Source organism: Hyla sarda, chromosome 6, assembly GCF_029499605.1.
Source record: "Hyla sarda isolate aHylSar1 chromosome 6, aHylSar1.hap1, whole genome shotgun sequence".
NCBI classification, from domain to species: Eukaryota; Metazoa; Chordata; class Amphibia; order Anura; family Hylidae; genus Hyla; species Hyla sarda.
In genome coordinates, this window is record NC_079194.1 from 15314231 (window position 1) to 15335377 (window position 21147).

General features: G+C 42.1%; 1 protein-coding gene across 1 annotated transcript in view; it reads right to left on the minus strand.

Annotated features, from left to right (window-relative positions):
- Positions 1-20452, minus strand: part of LOC130275351 (calcium-activated chloride channel regulator 1-like) — a 54389-nt gene extending 33937 nt beyond the window's left edge. The window contains exons 1-4 of the mRNA XM_056523221.1: positions 20291-20452; positions 8169-8306; positions 4669-4819; positions 2409-2517 (exon numbers count right to left, since the gene is read on the minus strand). Coding sequence (XP_056379196.1) covers positions 2409-2517; positions 4669-4819; positions 8169-8306; positions 20291-20452 — 560 coding nt within the window. The remainder of the gene's footprint in view (positions 1-2408; positions 2518-4668; positions 4820-8168; positions 8307-20290) is intronic.
- Between the last annotated feature and the right edge of the window lie 695 nt (positions 20453-21147).

Sequence of the window (21147 nt, forward strand, 5' to 3'; positions counted from 1 at the left end):
TCGCCGCCGCCGTCGGGATCCGGGTCTTCAGGGACGAGGTAAGTACTGGGGCCAGTCCCCAGCACTCCCCCGTCCCCCGCCGCGTCCTCCGGTCTTCCTTTCGTCCTCGCCAGACTTCAAGGGGCCGGGCAGGGCGGGAGGAAGTAACCGCCCCCCCCCCCTGCGATTGGTCGGTTAGCTTCCGACGGATCGCAGGGGATTGGAGGAGGTGGCAGGCTTGCCACCTCACTCCTAGCCTCCAGCATGGTCCTGGCTGTCTGTGACAACCGGGATCATGCAAAATTACTGGGCGGTCGGGTCCCAGAGACCCGATTAGCCCGGTATCGCCGCAGATCGCAAGGGCGATTTCCCTTGCGATTTGCGGCCCCCCTCGGTGTTTGCCCTGGATTCCTGCTGAAGGATTTCAGCAGGCATCCAGTTCCGATCTCTGCCCGGCGAGCGGCAGAGACCAGAAATACAACAGGACGTTCTCTAACGTCCTTGGGCATTAAAGCCCAGGTAGCGGGGACGTTAGAGAACGTCCTATGTCCTTAAGTGGTTAAAGCCTCATCTAGGGGGCGCTAGACACACTAGGAAGGAAAGTTGTACAGGCAAAATGAGTTTGTCAGGCTGAGTGCAAGTATTGACTTATTGTTTCAATCTAGTTGTTATGTTAACTATATTTTTTAAAGAATTTTTTAGCATGTTTTTTCAATTTTTCCATTTTAATTTCTATATTTTAAAATAATCCTGAAATCTTGCAGTTTCTTTTCTGGCCACTAGGCCTAAAACTAAGCTAAAACTTCCTGCTCAGTACAGATAATTTCCCAGCAGTCTCCTCTATATCATCACAGATGGGAATACAGTGACAGCAGCATATAAATAACAAGGTTACACACGATAGCTGTTGTCCACAGATCAGTCTTCCCCTCCCGGTAGAATTACCACTGAAAAGGTCACAAAGAATGCCCAGTAACATTTCAAATTGAATGTGAAAGGGACAGCTTCAGTTTGCTGTTGCATATGTCCATGGGGCTTGCTGTAAAGCAGTGGTTTTAAACTGTGGCCCTCCAGATGTTGCAAAACTTCAACTTCCAGCATGCCCGGACAGCCGTTTGCTGTCCGGGCATGCTGAGAGTTGGAGTTTTGCAACATCTGTAGCGTCACAGTTTGAGACCACTGCTGTAAAGTATATCTCTAAATGCTGTTAAAAGCTGCTTAGGCAAATTAAATAAAATAAAAAATTACATTCAGAAATTAGAAATCGATTAGAAAAAAACGTGTTTCAGTATCTTGCTCTAAGCAATAAAAAATATAAAAATATATCTAGGTTATACATTGCCTTTATAAAGAAGAAACAATTTAAAGGGGTACTCCGGTAGAAATTTTTTTTTTTTTAAATCAATGGTGCCAGAAAGTTAAACAGATTTGTAGATTACTTCTATTAAAAAATTCTTAATCCTTCCAGTACTTTTTAGCACCTGTATACTACAGAGGAAATTATTTTCTTTTTTGTCTTGTCCACAGGTTTGCAATGGGGATTTTCTCCTGCTCTGGATAGTTCCTGATACTGGCAACAGGTGTCAGCAGAGAGCAATGTGGACAAGACAAAAAAGAAATTCAAAAAGAAAAGAACTTCCTCTGTAGCAAACAGCTGCTAAAAAGTACTCGAAAGGTAAAGATTTTTTTAATAGAAGTAATTTACAAATCTGTTAAACTTTCTGGCATCAGTTGATTTAAAAAAATAAATAATTTCCACCGGAGTACCCCTTTAACTGTCCTGAGGAGGTGTATGGAAGAGTTAAACATTAAATCCTCTAGTGCTTAATTTTATAGTGAAAATTCATCACAACACTTGGTTAATCTCTTTCATGCTTCTTCCACCCTGGGTAATGTGTTATGTGTCCAAGGTTTTGCTGACTTCATACAATATACTTATTTAAAGGGGTACTCCGCTGGAAAACACTTTTTTTTTTTATCATCCGGTGCTGGAGTTATACAGATTTGTAAATTACTTCTATTTAAAAATCTTAATCTTTCCACTACTTATCAGCTGCTGTATGCTCCACAGGAAGTTCTTTTCTTTTTGAATTTCCTTTCTGTCTGACCACTGTGCTCTCTGCTGACACCTCTGTCCATGTCAGGAACTGTCCAGAGCAGGAGAGGTTTGCTATGGGGATTTGCTCCTAGTCTGGACAGTTCCTGATACGGACAGAGGTGTCAGCAGAGAGCACTGTGGTCAGACAGAAAAGAACTACACAACTTCCCCTGGAGCATACAGCAGCTGATAAGTACTGGGAGGATTAAGATTTTTATATAGAAGTAATTTTATATAGAAGTTACAAATCTGGTAAACTTTCTGGCACCAGTTGATTTAAAAAAAATAAAAATAAATGTTTTCCAGTGGAGTACCCCTTTAAATCACTCACCTTGTAGCCTCCACTTTAAGATTCCCGCCAATGTAGAAAGGATTATCCAAACTGTATTCATCAAAAACTCCCCATCGGAGATGAGCCCATTCATGAACAAACACTCTGCCTGAAGGTAATAAATGAATGAACATTTAAAGGTTAAACTGCAGCAAAACTAATAAAGCATTACATAAATATAAAAATGAATAAATAAATAAAAAGATTTATTTATAATGCAGTGGGGTTTCTTTAAAGGGTAGCTCCCACCATCCTATTTAGTGGACCAACTAAAATGATGCAAATACACTTGTCAGAGGTTATCAATAGAGATGAGCGAACTTACAGTAAATTTGATTCGTCACGAACTTCTCGGCTCGGCAGTTGATGACTTATCCTGCATAAATTAGTTCAGCTTTCAGGTGCTCCGGTGGGCTGGAAAAGGTGGATACAGTCCTAGGAAAGAGTCTCCTAGGACTGTATCCACCTTTTCCAGCCCACCGGAGCACCTGAAAGCTGAACTCATTCATGCAGGATAAGTCATCAACTGTCGAACCGAAAAGTTTGTGACGAATCAAATTTAATGTAGGTTCGCTCATCTCTAGTTATCAACAACATCCCTAGCAACTAATAGCAAAGTTGCCCACCCCCTCACTGTTTTCTTTCTTGAATACGCGAATATTCGCATATGCGAATATAACGAATGCGCAAAATTCGCGAATATAGGATGAAAATTCGTCTATATATTCGCGAATATTCGCAAATTTGAATATGGGCAATGCCGCTCATCACTACTGCTGAACACTACAGAAGAATTTATTTTTCTTTTTGCAACACAGAGCTCTCTGCCGACATCACGAGCACAGTGCTCTCTGCTGAAATCTCTGTCCATTTTAGGAACTGTCCAGAGCAGCATATGTTTTCTATGGTAATTTTCTCCTACTCTGTACAGTTCTTAAAATGGACAGAGATGTCAGCAGAGAGCACTGTGTTCCAAAAAGAAAAGACCTTCCTCTGTAGTATTCAGCAGCTAATAAGTACTGGAAGGATTAAGATTTTTTTCAATAGAAGTAATTTACAAATCTGTTTAACTTTCTGGCACCAGTTGATTTAAAGAAAGAAAGTTTTCCACCGGAGTACCCCTTTAATAATAATTCCAAAACTCTTTACAGAGCTTGTGATCGTTCAGATCAGTCTCTGTCCCCATTACAACTAAATTCTAAATGGCACAATCCTTCCAGTACTTATTAGCTGCTGAATTCCAAATGGACCTGTTAATATATTTTGTAGTGTGGGAGGAAACTCATGAAAACATCTGGGAGAACATACAAACTCCTGGATAAATGATATTCAAGGGATCACCAAGCTGTCTTCTCTATGGAAAGGAGAGTTATTATTACCTTTTTATTTTATATTTTTGGTTTGTGATTTTCACAATCTTTGTTAAAGGGGTATTCCAGGGAAAACTTTTTTTTCTATATATCAACTGGCTCCAGAAAGTTAAACAGATTTGTAAATTACTTCTATTAAAAAATCTTAATCCTTTCAGTACTTATGAGCTTCTGAAGTTAAGGTTGTTCTTTTCTGTCTAAGTGCTCTCTGATGACACGTGTCTCGGGAACCACCCAGTTTAGAAGAGGTTTGCTATGGGGATTTGCTTCTAAACTGGGCGTTTCCCGAGACACGTGTCATCAGAGAGCACTTAGACAGAAAAGGACAACCTTAACTTCAGAAGCTCATAAGTACTGAAAGGATTAAGATTTTTTAATAGAAGTAATTTACAAATCTGTTTAACTTTCTGGAGCCAGTTGATTTAAAAAAATAAATAAAATAAAATAAAAATAATAATAATAATGTTTTCCTCCGGAGTATCCCTTTAAGGAGCAGTAAAGACTGATCTGCAGAAATGTGTCCCGGGGATAATGGTTAATCAATGGGACACGGTGTTGCTGGGTTAGTTACAAGCGATGCCACTTGCATTAGGATTACATTTGTTTAGGTCAATGTTTTTCCCAACCAAGGTGCCTCCAGCTGTTGCAAAACTACAACTCCCAACATGCCCGGACAGCCAAAAGGTATATATATAAGTTTTTTCCTGGAATACCCCTTTAAGTTGATGTTTTGTACAGTCAGTATTAATTTAATTGAACACCAAGTCAAGATGAACATTTTTGGCGCTAAAACATGCCACACAGAGACATAAAACATGAGAAAACAAAGAAATAATTTACTGTATCTACCAACAAAAATAAAAGTAAAAAAAAAATGTTTTTCCTTTTACCTCGGGGGCCGTACACTGAGATGAGGGTGTCGTCAGTCATGAAATTTGGGGTGAGGTGAATGTATTGACCTGGGTCACCACAGCCTCCATACTGTTGTGTATAGGGATCATCTGCGTACTTCATGGTGGGATCAGAGATGATTATATCTGCCTGATATTATAAACACAGGAACACATCTTAATTATGGGAACAGTCTCTATTACAAGACGTTAGGAAGAAAATGTTTTCTATTTTAGTTTTTTGGGGCACACAGATGAGGGTTCAAACAGCGCTCGGTTGGGTTGACTCTATGAACAGATCATTGTATCTATGAGATGCCTTAAAGTGACATTTTTGTTTCGAATGTTTGGAGCGGGCGGCGGGGTCGTGACCTCACTGCCACGCCTCCTTCGTGACGTCGCGTCACGCCCCCTCAATGCAAGTCTATGGAAGGGGGCATGGCGTCCGCCATGCCCCCTTCCATAGACTTGCATTGAAGGGGGCGTGACGTGACATCACGAGGGGGCGTGGCCATGTTTTATGACCCTGTCGCCCGCAATTAGCGTTCTAAACAAACACCGAGTGCGGCAAAGAAATTGCTTTGTTTCGAATGCTTGGCAGGGTTGTGATCTCACGCCTCCTCGTGACGTCGCGTCACGTCCCCTCAGTGCAAGTCTATGGAAGGAGGCCCCCCTACCATAGACTTGCATTGAGGTGGGCGTGGTGTGATGTAACGAGGGGGCGTGATCATGACTTCATGAACCTGCCGCCCGCACCTAGCGTTCTAAACAAACACCGGGTGCTGCACAGAGATCGTGGGGGTACCAGCAGGGGGACACCCGCAATCAGACATCTTAACCCCTGATCTTTGGGATAAGATGTCTAGGGGTGGAGTACCCCTTTAAGGGTAGGGTCAAACACAGCACATCCACAGCGTATTTGACACTGCGGATGTGCTGCCGGCAGTTACAGAGCGACAGTAGAGTGAGCGTTCTGCTCCCTGTAGCTCTGTGTGTCTGCTCATAGTGACGGATTTCCTCTGTCAGGCACACACTGACACACGGAGCTACCCGGCCATAGCAGGGAGCTAGCTCTGAAGTTGCCCTGTGACTACCGGCTGCGGATTGGCAGAATTAAATACACTGCAGATGCGCTGTGTGGGAGCCTACCCTAAGGGCATCTTCACATTATGGAATTTCGGTGCAGCAGCCACTCATCATTTTCATTTGAAATTCTGGACTCCCAACCCGCTGAATGAATGAACATGTTCATTCCTTTTGTGGAATTCCGGGCAGACTGCATTACGATCAATGGTTATGGTGCACGTCCACACGGTCTTAGCGCCAAAGGATTCTGGTGGTGCCCACAGCAGACAAAATCTCCACCCTGAATATCTCTGGCAGACATTTTGTAGTAATAAATGGGTACTCCGGTGGAAAACAAATATATTTTTTTTTTAAAGCAACTGGTGCCTGATTTGTAAATTACTTCTATTTAAAAATCTTAATCCTTCCAGTACTTATCAGCTGCTGTATGCTCCACAGTAAGTTATTTTCTTTTAGACTTTCTTTTCTGTCTGATCACAGTGCTCTCTGCTGACACCTCTGTCCATTTCAGGAACTGTCCAGAGTAAGAGCAAATCCCCATAGCAAACCAATCCTTTTCCAGACAGTTCCTGACATGGACAGAGGTGGCAGCAAAGAGCACTGTGGTCAGACTGGAGAGAATTAGACAACTTCATGTGGAGCATACAGCAGCTGATAAGTACTGGAAGGATTAATATTTTTAAATAGATCTAATTTACAAATCTGTTTAATGTTCTGGCACCAGTTATTTTTTTTTTTCCATCAGAGTACCCCTTTAATGTAACCTTATGCTAGTGCACGCAATAAAGAACCCCCCAAATGCCTGTCCTGGGTCCTATCAAATGGATGCAGAATGCTCCCCTTGTGGATGACTACTCTACAGCTCTACAGCTTATATATATTTGGGTATATAGTGACTGTTTGCTAGCCACATTAACCCTTGTTAAGCTGGGAGAAACACGACAGTAGACAGAAAATGTAAAATAGTTTCCATATCCCAAGAACTGAATTATTCTTTATGAATTGTCTTGAATGTGAAGGAGAGGTTGTACACCATGACTTCTTCAGGCTGCATTAGTCCAGTAACCATTCATTAGGGGGCGTAGCTATAGAGATAGCTGAGGTAGTTGTCGCATCGGGGCCCTGGTGCCCAAGGGGGCCCCAAAGCACATCTGCCCCATAAGAGTGCAGTACAATAATTGGCATACGGGGCCCGGCTGCAGATATTGCATTGGGACCCCTAAGCTACAAGCTACACCTCTGCTTTTCATTGACCATGCACCACCATGAATTATAGCTCCAATAATGCACCCGCACCCTGCATTGGATATTATTAGGTGGGCTGCTCCCAAGAAATAGCTATGTCGTTCTTAAAGGGGTACTACACTGGCCAGCGTTTGGAACATTTCGTTCCGAACACTGTGTTCGTCCCCTCATGACGTCAGGAGACGCCCCTTTAATGCAAGTCTATGGGAGGGGGAATGGCAGCCACCACGCCCCTTCCCATAGACGACTTGCATTGAGGGGGCGTGACCTGATGACATTAGGGAGCGTGGCTGACCCCTACAGCGCGAACATAGTATTCAGATTTAAATGTTCTGAATGCTGGCCAGTGGAGTACCTCTTTAAGGTTTAAAAAAAGATAAGAGTACATAGAGTTCAACTTATATCCCTATTGTGTTCCTAATGTGTTAATCAAGTAAAAAAAAAAAAAAAAATATATATATATATATATATATATATATATATATATATATATATGGGGGGGGGGGGGGGATTAAAGGGGTTATCCAGGAAAAACTTTTTTTTAATTATCAACTGGCTCCAGAAAGTTAAACAGATTTGTAAATTACTTTTATTAAAAAATTGTAATCCTTTCAGTACTTATGAGCTTCTGAAGTTGAGTTGTTCTCTTCTGTCTAAGTGGTCTCTGATGACACGTGTCTTGGGAACCGCCCAGTTTAGAAGAGTTTTGCTATGGGGATTTTCTTCTAAACTGGGCGGTTCCCGAGACAGGTGTCATCAGAGAGCACTTAGACAGAAAAGAACAACCTTAACTTCAGAAGCTCATAAGTACTGAAAGGATTAAGATTTTTTTAATAGAAGTAATTTACAAATCTGTTTAACTTTCTGGAGCCAGTTGATATATAAAAAAAAGTTTTTTCCTGGATAACCCCTTTAAATCAGAATAAATCTCTGGATCAACATTCTAAACCCATAAATTTAGTATCCATAAATAGTCAAAACAAAACAAGCAAACAAAAAAAAAAAGAAAAAAGAAAGAAAGAAAGAAACTAATCAAATAACTAAATAGCTAAAACATATATAGATAAAACATATATAGATAAAACATATATAGATAAAACATATATAGATATGACAAGCATTTTTATAGACTTAAACAGAATAAAACAAATTACTCTTTTTTTCTGTACCTTATCATATGTTTCTGTTTTGGGTCTCGAATAATTTTTTGCAGACCAGGAAACGGGAATTAAAATCTTGGCATTTCGTATGAAGAGCCTTTTGCCCGTGGCATCAAATAGAAAACTTGTGGCTTCTTTTACCATATCCTTTGGAGAAAACAAATGCAAAATAATTACAAATTCTGTTTCTAAACTGTTGTAACGGCATTTAAAGCAAGGACACCATTAAAGGGGTACTCCGGTGGAAAACATATTTTTTTTCATATCCACTGTTGCCAGAAAGTTCTACATATTTGTAAATTAATTCTATTAAAAAATCCATGGGAGGGGGCACGACAGCCGTCACGCCTCCACCCATAGACATGACTGGAGGGGGCGGGACATGACGTCACGTCTCCCGCCACAGGAACCACACGTTCTAATCATACCGTTTAGAATACCTGGTGCCGCACGGAGATCGCGGGGGGTCCCAGCGGCAGGACCCCCCGCGATCAGACATCTTATCCCCTATTCTCTGGATGAGGGAAAAGAAGTCTAAGGGCGGAGTACCCCTTTAAATAGATGAGAACTAACAATTCGGAACCATGCAAACTGGAATAAATGTTTGATTAGTGGGGCCCCCGTCAGCCCCAGGAATCGGCAAGTCATGAGGGAAACATCTCTAAACATTTATATGGTCAATCATTCCCAATGTAAATGAGAGAAAACAAAAAAAGAAAAAGAAACTGCACCTAATTGTATAATATTTATAATCACAACACGTCCCAAAATAAAAGGTGACACAAAGTCCAGGTACATAGAGTTCCAAGAAGGCGGCCCAGAGATCTTGGCCAAGAGTTTCCAATAAATTGCGAAGTCTGGTGCACTATAAAATTTTTATTGTCTTTTATTAGTTAAGAAGAATTTATAAAGGCACATGTTTCCTGAAGAAGCAATACGAGCAATTTCAAAACATTTGGGAGAGTAAAAAAATAAAAATAAAAAAATAGAGAAACGTGTATTGTGAATAAAACTGAATCATTTCACGCACCACTTCTTAACACATGCCCATCCCGTAGAATAAATTGGCATTGTTTTTTGAAAAGTGTAAAAAATTCTAAGCTGTACAAAAGACAATGCTGTGCGAAGGATAATACAAGGTTTTTATGATGTTGGAATCAGTGAAACGTGCATCAAAATAAGTGAAAGGTATATGTTTATGACCTGGAAAAAGTTTTTATGCATGAAGCTACACCACTTTTTGGGCACAAGTCCATTTTGTAGGGAAAAGGATATATCCCGGATGAAAAATTTTCAATCATTTGGTGGAAATCTATATACACAGCCTTGTCCTGTCATCCTCCGGGCCATGTGAGCAGTACTCCTGTGCCATGTGAGCAGTAATCCTGTGCCATGTGAGCAGTACTCCTGTGTCATGTGAGTGAGCAGTACTCCTGTGTCATGTGAGCAGTACTCCTGTGCCATGTGAGCAGTACTCCTGTGTCATGTGAGCAGTACTCCTGTGCCATGTGAGCAGTACTCCTGTGCCATGTGAGCAGTACTCCTGTGCCATGTGAGCAGTAATCCTGTGCCATGTGAGCAGTACTCCTGTGTCATGTGAGCAGTACTCCTGTGCCATGTGAGCAGTACTCCTGTGCCATGTGAGCAGTACTCCTGTATCATGTGAGCAGTACTCCTGTGTCATGTGAGCAGTACTCCTGTGCCATGTGAGCAGTACTCCTGTGCCATGTGAGCAGTACTCCTGTGCCATGTGAGCAGTACTCCTGTGCCATGTGAGCAGTAATCCTGTGCCATGTGAGCAGTACTCCTGTGTCATGTGAGCAGTACTCCTGTGCCATGTGAGCAGTACTCCTGTGCATGTGAGCAGCACTCCTGTATCATGTGAGCAGTACTCCTGTACCATGTGAGCAGTACTCCTGTGCCATGTGAGCAGTACTCCTGTATCATGTGAGCAGTACTCCTGTGCCATGTGAGCAGTACTCCTGTGCCATGTGAGCAGTACTCCTGTGCCATGTGAGCAGTACTCATGTGCCATGTGAGCAGTACTCCTGTGCCATGTGAGCAGTACTCCTGTGCCATGTGAGCAGTACTCCTGTATCATGTGAGCAGTACTCCTGTGCCATGTGAGCAGTACTCCTGTATCATGTGAGCAGTATTCCTGTATCATGTGAGCAGTACTCCTGTATCATGTGAGCAGTACTCCTTTGCCATGTGAGCAGCACTCCTGTACCATGTGAGCAGTACTCCTGTATCATGTGAGCAGCACTCCTGTTCCATGTGAGCAGTACTCCTGTACCATGTGAGCAGTAATCCTGTATCATTTTAGCAGCACTCCTGTATCATGTGATCAGTACTCCTGTGCCATGTGAGCAGTACTCCTGTGCCATTTGAGCAGTAACCCTGTGCCATTTGAGCAGTAACCCTGTGCCATGTGAGCAGTGTTCCTGTACCATGTGAGCAGTAATCCTGTACCATGTGAGCAGTACTCCTGTGCCATGTGAGCAGTACTCCTGTATCATGTGAGCAGTACTCCTGTACCATGTGAGCAGTACTCCTGTATCATGTGAGCAGTACTCCTGTATCATGTGAGCAGTATTCCTGTACCATGTGAGCAGTACTCCTGTATCATGTGAGCAGTACTCCTGTGCCATGTGAGCAGTACTCCTGTATCATGTGAGCAGTACTCCTGTGCCATGTGAGCAGTACTCCTGTATCATGTGAGCAGTACTCCTGTGCCATGTGAGCAGTACTCCTGTATCATGTGAGCAGTATTCCTGTATCATGTGAGCAGTACTCCTGTACTATGTGAGCAGTACTCCTGTATCATGTGAGCAGTACTCCTTTGCCATGTGAGCAGTACTCCTGTATCATGTGAGCAGCACTCCTGTACCATGTGAGCAGTACTCCTGTACCATGTGAGCAGTAATCCTGTATCATGTTAGCAGCACTCCTGTATCATGTGAGCAGTACTCCTGTGCCATGTGAGCAGTACTCCTGTGCCATGTGAGCAGTAACCCTGTGCCATTTGAGCAGTAACCCTGTGCCATGTGAGCAGTGTTCCTGTACCATGTGAGCAGTACTCCTGTGCCATGTGAGCAGTACTCCTGTGCCATGTGAGCAGTACTCCTGTGCCATGTGAGCAGTACTCCTGTGCCATGTGAGCAGTACTCCTGTATCATGTGAGCAGTACTCCTGTACCATGTGAGCAGTACTCCTGTATCATGTGAGCAGTACTCCTGTATCATGTGAGCAGTACTCCTGTGCCATGTGAGCAGTACTCCTGTATCATGTGAGCAGCACTCCTGTACCATGTGAGCAGTACTCCTGTATCATGTGAGCAGTACTCCTGTATCATGTGAGCAGTACTCCTGTATCATGTGAGCAGTACTCCTGTGCCATGTGAGCAGTACTCCTGTATCATGTGAGCAGTACTCCTGTATCATGTGACCAGTACTCCTGTATCATGTGAGCAGTACTCCTGTATCATGTGAGCAGTACTCCTGTATCATGTGAGCAGTATTCCTGTACCATGTGAGCAGTACTCCTGTATCATGTGAGCAGTACTCCTGTGCCATGTGAGCAGTACTCCTGTGCCATGTGAGCAGTACTCCTGTATCATGTGAGCAGCACTCCTGTACCATGTGAGCAGTACTCCTGTATCATGTGAGCAGTACTCCTGTATCATGTGAGCAGTACTCCTGTATCATGTGAGCAGTACTCCTGTGCCATGTGAGCAGTACTCCTGTATCATGTGAGCAGTACTCCTGTATCATGTGACCAGTACTCCTGTATCATGTGAGCAGTACTCCTGTATCATGTGAGCAGTACTCCTGTATCATGTGAGCAGTATTCCTGTACCATGTGAGCAGTACTCCTGTATCATGTGAGCAGTACTCCTGTGCCATGTGAGCAGTACTCCTGTGCCATGTGAGCAGTACTCCTGTGCCATGTGAGCAGTACTCCTGTGCCATGTGAGCAGTACTCCTGTGCCATGTGAGCAGTACTCCTGTGCCATGTGAGCAGTACTCCTGGGGATATAATGGCTACTTAATTTATACCATTATATTTGTTATGGTTGATCCCTGGTAACGGTTAATAGTGCCTTGTGAACACCAAAGCTCCTTACTCCTAAGGGTCTATTCACATGGCACAATTACCGCTTGCAGAATTCCACCTCAAATTAAAGCCCAAAAGACTTCTATGGGATTTCACACTCCCATTTCTGATTTTCCGCTTGCGCTTGGTGGGCTCAGTCTCTAAAACAGTTATGTTCTCATATTACATTATAGCCTCAAAGGTCCAAAAGAAGACTGTGCAAATTTTTGGTCACCGTAAAGCGAATGCTTTGCTTGATTCATATATAATATTTTGGACCTTTCTGATTATATCTTCTTTCAGTGTTTCCCAAGCGCGGTCCTCAAGTCCCCCCAACAGGTCATGTTTTTAGGATTTCCTTAGCCCTTCAAAGGTGATATAATTATAGTCATTGCATCAGGGATCACCACCACTATATCACCTGTGAAAGACTACGAAAATTCTTAAAGGGGTGGAAAACACCTGGTGTCAGATTTATCAAAGAATAACGGTAACAATCTACGGTAGAGCGATTTTCCCATGTTTATTTGGGTGGTGGGGTTGACGAGCGTGCATCTTATTTAAGTTGCAGCAGGATGATGAATTTTGCGCAGCTCTGCTGTGGTGGGAAAAGCTCTACCACATACACTTTTTCTAGATGCTTGTGAGGGAGGGAAGTAGACACTTTCCCGGGTCCTCAATTTGACAATTTAGGTGTTTTTACTTACATTCACAGAGCTGCCGGGACATTTTTACTTGCATTTTAGATGCAACAATCAAATTTGATTGCGGTGTCTAAGGGGTTAAAGCCGGGCATCACCGTGATCAGTGATGTCTGGCATTAGAGATGAGTCCTGGTGGCAGACAGCTAAGATCCACGCTCAGCTCCTGGGCTCGTGTCATAGAAGGGGAGTGGGACGCTGTCGTCCACAAGAGGTTAAAGGTTGAATTGCGGAAGGTAGAAGTTATTCTCAGAAAAAGTTCCTTGGGTCGGCAAAAAAAGTGAAACTTTCTATATCAAAAGGCGCAAAAAAGTCTCAAAATATCCTTCTTGCGCCTGAACTGCGCCAAAACATAGATAAAAATATTGCTCTAAAAGCAATGATAAATCTCCCCTCTGGTGTCAAAAAGTTATACAGATTTGTAAATTACTTCTATCTAAAAATGTTAATCCTTCCAGTACTTATTAGCTGCTGTATGCTCCACAGGAAATTATGTAGTTCTTTTCAGTCTGACCACAGTGCTCTCTGCTGACACCTCTGTCCATGTCAGGAACTGTCCAAAGTAGAAGCAAATCCTCATAGCAAACCTTTCCTTCTCTGGCCAGTTCCTAACACAGACAGAGGTGTTAGCAGAGAGCATTGTGGTCAGAGTAGAAAGAACTACACAACTTCCTCTGGAGCGTACAGCAGCTGATAAGTACTGGAAGGATTAAGAGTTTTTTAATAGAAGTAATTTACAAATCTGTAAAACTTTCTGAAACCAGTTGATTTGAAAAAATATGTATATATATTTATATCTATATGTTTTCCACCGGAGTACCCCTTTAACCCCTTAAGGACCCAGCCAATTTTCACTGTAGGAAACGGCCATTTTTTGCACATCTGACCACTGTCACTTTAAACATTAATAACTCTGGGATGCTTTTACCTTTCATTCTGATTCCGAGATAGTTTTTCGTGACATATTCTACTTTATGTTAGTGGCAAAAATTTGTCGATACTTGCATCATTTCTTGGTGAAAAATTCCAAAATTTGATGAAAAAATTGAAAATTTTGCATTTTTTTTTACTTTGAAGCTCTCTGCTTATAAGGAAAATGAATATTCCAAATAAATTATATATTAATTCACATAAAAAATATTTCTACTTTATGTTTGCATCATAAAGTTGACATGTTTTTACTTTTGGAAGACATCAGAGGGCTTCAAAGTATAACAGCAATTTTCCAATTTTGAACAAAATTTTCGAAATTTTCGAAATTTTTCAGGGACCAGTTCTGTTTTGAAGTGGATTTGAAGGGCCTTCTTATTAGCAATACCCCACAAATGACCCCATTATAAAAACTGCACCCCTCAAAGTATTCAAAATGACATTCAAAGGGTTTGTTAACCCTTTAGGTGTTTCACAGGAATAGCAGCAAATTGAAGGAGAAAATTCAAAATCTTCATTTTTTACACTGGCATGTTTTTGTAGACGCAGTTATTGAATTTTTACAAGGGATAAAAGGAGAGAAATCTTCCTAAAATGTGTAACCCAATTTCTCTCGAGTAAGGAAATACCTCATATGTGTATGTCAAGTGTTCGGCGGGCGCAGTAGAGGGCTCAGAAGGGAAGGAGCCACAGTGGGATTTTGGAGAGTGAGTTTTTCTGAAATGGTTTTTGGGGGGCATGTCACATTTCGGAAGCCCCTATGGTGCCAGAACAGCAAAAAAATGCCACATGGCATACTATTTTGGAAACTATACCCCTCAAGGCACGTAACAAGGGGTCCAGTGAGCCTTAACACCCCACAGGTGTTTGACGAGTTTTCGTTAAAGTTGGATGTGAAAATGATTTTTTTTTTCACAAAAATTTTAGTTTTCCCTCAAATTTAAATTTTTTACAAGGGATAATAGGACAAAATGAACCCCAAAATTTGTAACCCCATCTCTTCTGAGTATGGAAATACCCCCTGTTAGGATGTAAAATGCTTTGCGGGCGCACTACAATGCTCAGAAGAGAAGGAGTCACATTTGGCTTTTGAAAAGCAAAATTTGCTGAAATGGTTTTTGGGAGGCATGTCCCATTTAGGAAGCCACTATGGTTCCAGGACAGCAAAAAAAAACCCACATGGCATACTATTTTGGAAACTACACCCCTCAAGGCACATAACAAGGGGTCCAGTGAGCCTTAACACCCCACAGGTGTTTGACGACTTTTCGTGAAAGTTGGATGTGTAAATGATTTTTTTTTTCACTAAAATGCTAGTTTTCCCTCAAATTTTACATTTTTACAAGGGGTAATAGGACAAAATGCCCCACAAAATTTGAAACCCCATCTCTTCTGAGTATGGAAATACCACATGTGTGGACGTCAAGTGCTCTGCTGGCGCACTACAATGCTCAGAAGAGAAGGAGCGCCATTAAGCTTTTTGGAAAAAAATTGTTAGGAATGGAAGTCAGGGGCCATGTGCGTTTACAAAGACCCTCGTGGTGCCAGAACAGTGGACCCCCCCCCCCGACATGTGACCCTATTTTGGAAACTACACCACTCACAGAAATTAATAAGGGGTGCAGTGAGTATTTACACCCCACTGGCATTTGACAGATCTTTGGAACAATGGGCTGTGCAAATGAAAAATTATATTTTTCATTTTCACGGACCACTGTTCCAAAAATCTGCCAGACACCTGTGGGGTGTAAATGCTCACTGTACCCCTTATTACATTACATGAGGGGTGTAGTTTCCAAAATGGGATCACATGTGGGTATTTATTTTTTTGCGTTTATGTTAGAACCACTGTAAAATCAGCCACCCCTGTGCAAATCACCAATTTAGGCCTCAAATGTACATAGTGCGCTCTCACTCCTGAGCCTTGTTGTGCGTCCGCAGAGCATTTTACGCCCACATATGGGGTATTTCTGTACTCAGGATAAATTGCGTTACAAATTTTGGGGGTCCTTTTTCCTTTTAACGCTTGGGAAAATAAAATGTATGGGGCAACACCAGCATGTTAGTGTAACATTTTTTATTTTTTTACACTAACAAGCTGGTGTAGACCCAAACTTTTCCTTTTCATAAGGGGTAAAAGGAGAAAAAAAAAACCAAAATTTGTAGTGCAATTTCTCCCGAGTACGGAGATACCCCATATGTGGCCCTAAACTGTTTCCTTGAAATACGACAGGGCTCCGAAGTAAGAGAGCGCCATGCGCATTTGAGGACTAGATTAGGGATTGCATAGGGGTGGACATAGGGGTTTTCTACGCCAGTGATTCCCAAACAGGGTGCCTCCAGCTGTTGCTAAATTCCCAGCATGCCTGGACAGTCAGTGGCTGTCCGGAAATGCTGGGAGTTGTTGTTTTGCAACAGCTGGAGGCTCCGTTTTGGAAACACTGCCATACAATATGTTTTTAATTTTTATTGTGGGGGGGGGGGGGGCAGTGTAAGGGGGTGTATATGTAGTGTTTTATCCTTTATTATGTGTTAGTGTAGTGTAGTGTTTTTAGGGTACATTCGCACTGGCGTGTTACGGTGAGTTTCCCGCTAGGAGTTTGCGCTGCCGTGAAAAATTAGCCGCAGCTCATACTTGAAGCAGGAAACTTACTGTAAGCCTGCCCGTGTGAATGTACCCTGTACGTTCACATGGGGGCAAACCTCCAGCTGTTTCAAAAATACAACTCCCAGCATGTACTGACAGACCGTGCATGCTGGGAGTTGTACTTTTTCAACAGCTGCAGACACACTGGTTGGAAAACCTTCAGTTAGGTTCTGTTACCTAACTCAGCATTTTCCAACCAGTGTGCCTCCAGCTGTTGCAAAACTACAACTCCCAGCATGTACTGATCGCCGAAGGGCATGCTTGGTGATGTAGTAATGCAATAGCTGGAGGTATGCAACTACAACTCCCAGCATGCTGAGACAGCTGATTGCTGTTTGGACATGCTGGGATTTGCAGTTTTGCAACATCTGGAGGGCTACGGTCTTAGAGAACACTGCAAAGTGATCTCCAAACTGTGGTCCTCGAGCTGTTGCAAAACTACAATTCCCAGCATGCCCTGACAGCAAACAGTTGTTTGGACATGCTAGGAGTTGTAGTTTTGCAAGATCTGGAGGGCTACAGTTTAGGGACCACTATATAGTGGTCTCAAACTGTAGCCCTCCAGCTGTTGCAAAACTAAATATTCCAGCATGCCCAAACAGCTGTCTGGGCACGCTGAGAGTTGTAGTTTTGCAACATCTGGAGGGCTACAATTAGAGACCACTGAATAATGGTCTCAAACTGTACCCTCCAGATGTTGCTAGGCAACTCACCGGCTTTAGTTGGATCCAGCCGCACGTCATCGCCGCCCGCCGATCTCCGTCGCCCCCAGCAGCCTCGGTCGCCCGCCCGGATCGGTAAGTGGATCTTCGGCGCCGGTACCCGTTGTTTCCCCATCCTGCCCGGCCTATTGTGGGTGGGCAGGACGGGGAAAACGAAAGTTAACCCCCCCGCCCCCGATCTGCTATTGGTGGTCGTGTCTAGACCACCAATAGCAGGGATAGGAGGGGTGGCACCCCTGCCATGTCACTCCTATCCCTTCAGGGGGATCCTGGGTGTCTTAGACAACCGTGATCCCCCTTATATTCTGGGTCACCGGGTCACTATAGACCCATAATGACCAGGAATCGCGCAAATCGCAAGTGTGAATTCACTTGCGATTTGCCGCGATCGCCGACATGGGGGGGGTCTGATGATCCCCCTGGGCGTTTGCACGGGATGCCTGCTGAATGATTTCAGCAGGCATCCTAGTCCGATCCCCGCAGGGGCCGGAATTCTCCATGACGTACGCGTACGTCATGGGTCCTTAAGTACGAGGTTGTCATGACGTACGCATACGTCAAGGGTCCTTAAGGGGTTAAGAGAGCGATTAATAGTAGCAAATAGGATGAAAGTGGCACTCACCATAAACTGGCAATATTCATCTTTTATTCTTCATATCCGGTGCCCAGTGACCAGACAAAGCAGGGAATGGTACAGATAGCAGGGGCATTCGCCCCTGCCATCTGTACCATTCCCTGCTTTGTCTGGTCACTGGGCACCTCATATGAAGAATAAATAAAGGAGCATTACCAGTTTATGGTGAGTGCCACTTTCATTCCATTTGCTGCTGTTTGCTCCTTTGTCGTGACCAGTTGAGCACCATCGCGTATCTGGCTTATCGGTGCATATTCAGTGCAAATTAGACTCTTCCACGCAGTGCCGGAATCTTTGTGTTATTTGGTAAGAGCACGATTAGTTGTGATATTGTTTCTCAGTATGGATTTAGACTATCTTAGTTTAGCGATATCTTCCAATCTTCTACTCATAATTCACTTGGACAAACACAGGTTCTAAATATTGATGTTCACGGTCAATGGGTACTCAACAAAACAATAAATCGGAGTCTTCCATTCTCATTAAAGGGTACCTTTCATCAAAAAAAACTTTTGATATATTATAGATCAATGTATGCAGAATAACTTTCCAATAGCATGTTGTTAAAAAAGATGCTTCTTTCTATTTAATTTTCCACTTTGAAAAAATTACCACTAGGGGTCTCCCTACCAGTCCTGGCCATAAGCCTTTTTAAAAAAAATAGATTTCAGACTCATGCTGGAGTCCTAAATCTCAGACTGCAGCCGGGTCACAGACAAGCTCAGCACTGCTCCCTGGCAGGAGAAAATTAAATAGAAAGAAGCATATTTTTTAATAACATGCAATTGGAAAGTTATTCTGCATACATTAATCTATAATATATCAAAAGTTTTTTTTTTTTTTTGATGAAAGGGACTTCCCGTACCAGGACGTACATTTACGGCCTGTGTATGACCGCGAGCAGCTGATGTCCGCCATTAACCCCTCAGATGCCATGATCAATACAGATCACGGCATCTGCGGCATTGCGGTACTTTGAATGGATGATCGGATCGCCCGCAACACTGCCGCGGTGATCTGATCTTCCAGCATGGCGGCCGGAGGTCCCCTCACCTGGCTCCGGCCGTATCCCGGGGTCTTCTGCTCTGGTCTGAGATCGAGCAGACCAGAGCAGAAGATCACCGATAATACTGAGCAGTGCTGTGTCCTATATATAGCACTGCACAGTATTAGCAATCAAAGTATTGCAATAGATAGTCCCCTATGAAGACATAAAAAGTGTAAAAAAGTTGAAAATTGTAAAAAAAAAAAGTAAATAAAAAAGTGAAAAATCCCCTCCCCCAATAAAAATGAAAATTGTCAGTTTTTCCCATTTTACCCCCAAAAAGTGTAATTTTTTTTAAATAAACATATTTGGTATCGCCGCGTGTGTAAATATCCGACCTATCAAAATATAATGTTAATGATCTCGTACGGTGAACAGCGTAAACGTAAAAAATAGAAAAAGTCCAAAAATGCTACTTTTTTGTCACATTTTATTCCAAAAAAAATTAATAAAACATGATCTAAAAGTTTTATATATGCAAATGTGGTATCTTAAAAAAGTACAGATGACTGCGCAAAAAATGAGCCCTCATACCGCCCTATATACTGAAAAATGAAAAAGTCATAGGTGGTTAAAATAGGGCGATTTTAGATTACTGATTTTGTACAAAAAGTTTTAGTTTTTTTTTAAGCGGTACAAAAATATTAGAGTATCTAGCCATGGGTATGATTTTAATCGTATTGACCAACAGAATAAAGAACACTTTTTTTGGGGTTCGCCGTACATTTTATGGTAAAATTAGAGGTTTTATTACAAAGTACAATTGGTCACGCAAAAAACGAGCCCTTATATGGGTCTGTAAATGGAAATATAAAAGAGTTATGGATTTTAGAAGGCGAGGAGGAAAAAACGAAAACTCAAAAATAAAATTGGCCTGGTCATTAAGGTGAAAATGGTCTGGGTCCTTAAGGGGTTAATGTAAGGAAAATTATGCAGCAATGGCCAAGCATACCCGTTCCCCAGGGTATATCATGTCCTGATCAGATCCTCTTAGCTACAATGTATGAGTCTGGATAGGAGGTCTGTATGTGGATGACCATGACTGATAAATACTACTAAACAAGTGTTGGATGTATATATATATATATATATATATATATATATATATATAATTTTATTTATTTTTTACTTTTTTTTTAGTTTTTTTCTGCCATATCCTCATGTTTTCTTTTGGAATAAGTGTCACAAGAATCAGACTGGATTGTATTGGTGCCACCAGAGGAAAATACTTTAAGGAGTGACTGTCGTTGCTTTTCTATTCCAAAGATACCATAGATAAACGGGCAGCTTGATAAAATTAATAAATATCATATGAAAATGACCATACACTAAAGTTTAAAATATTTATCCTTCTTACCTTAATATTCTCAATGATCTGGAGATCTTCCTTGACATTAGGATTGATGGCGATAACTATATCTTCATATCCCCCATTATTGAGTTTAACTATAGAACTCTCGCTGTTGGCAAAAATATGAAAAATAATAAAAAGTAACACAACAATATTTCTTGGTGTCATTGTCCACAATCACAACAACGGCTCAAACTTACTATCTAAATACGAGTTCCTCCTATGCGATATTTATATACTCTTATACCTAATCAAATACTGGACTTTGCTTTTAACATTACTGTAGAACGATTATCTTTTTTATCATTTTACAACCTCGTAATCTGAGATGAATCATCACTGATCAATTAAAGAAAAAGAAAGTTTCCTTATTTTTTACCCATTTAGACAAATAACTAGATTACAACATGTAAACATAAAACACAGGTACATTAGAGGTAACAAGGAACGGGTTCACAATGTTCAATAAAGGGTTTGGAGCTACGTCAATTTGTGCACAGTAAAAATGCTATTAAAACAGAGGGTTCCTATGAATAAGCTTGGTATTTATTGATTTTTAACCCCTCCCATGCTGCTCCGAGCATACCCAGTCTATTAGTCTCTGACACCGTCAACCATTCTTAGTGTGAGCTTCTGATACTATAAGGGAATTAAAGGAGAAGTATCGTGCTAAAAAAATGTTTTAGGTTGCGGGGGAACAACTGCTTGGATAGGGGATACATTTGTATGGCATGATATATCTCCTTTAAACATATATATCTCCCCAAAGGATAGGGGATAAGATGTCTGATCGCAGGGGGTCCCACAGCTGGGGACCCCCGCGATCTTGGCTGCGGCACCCCAGACATCTGGTGCACAGAGCA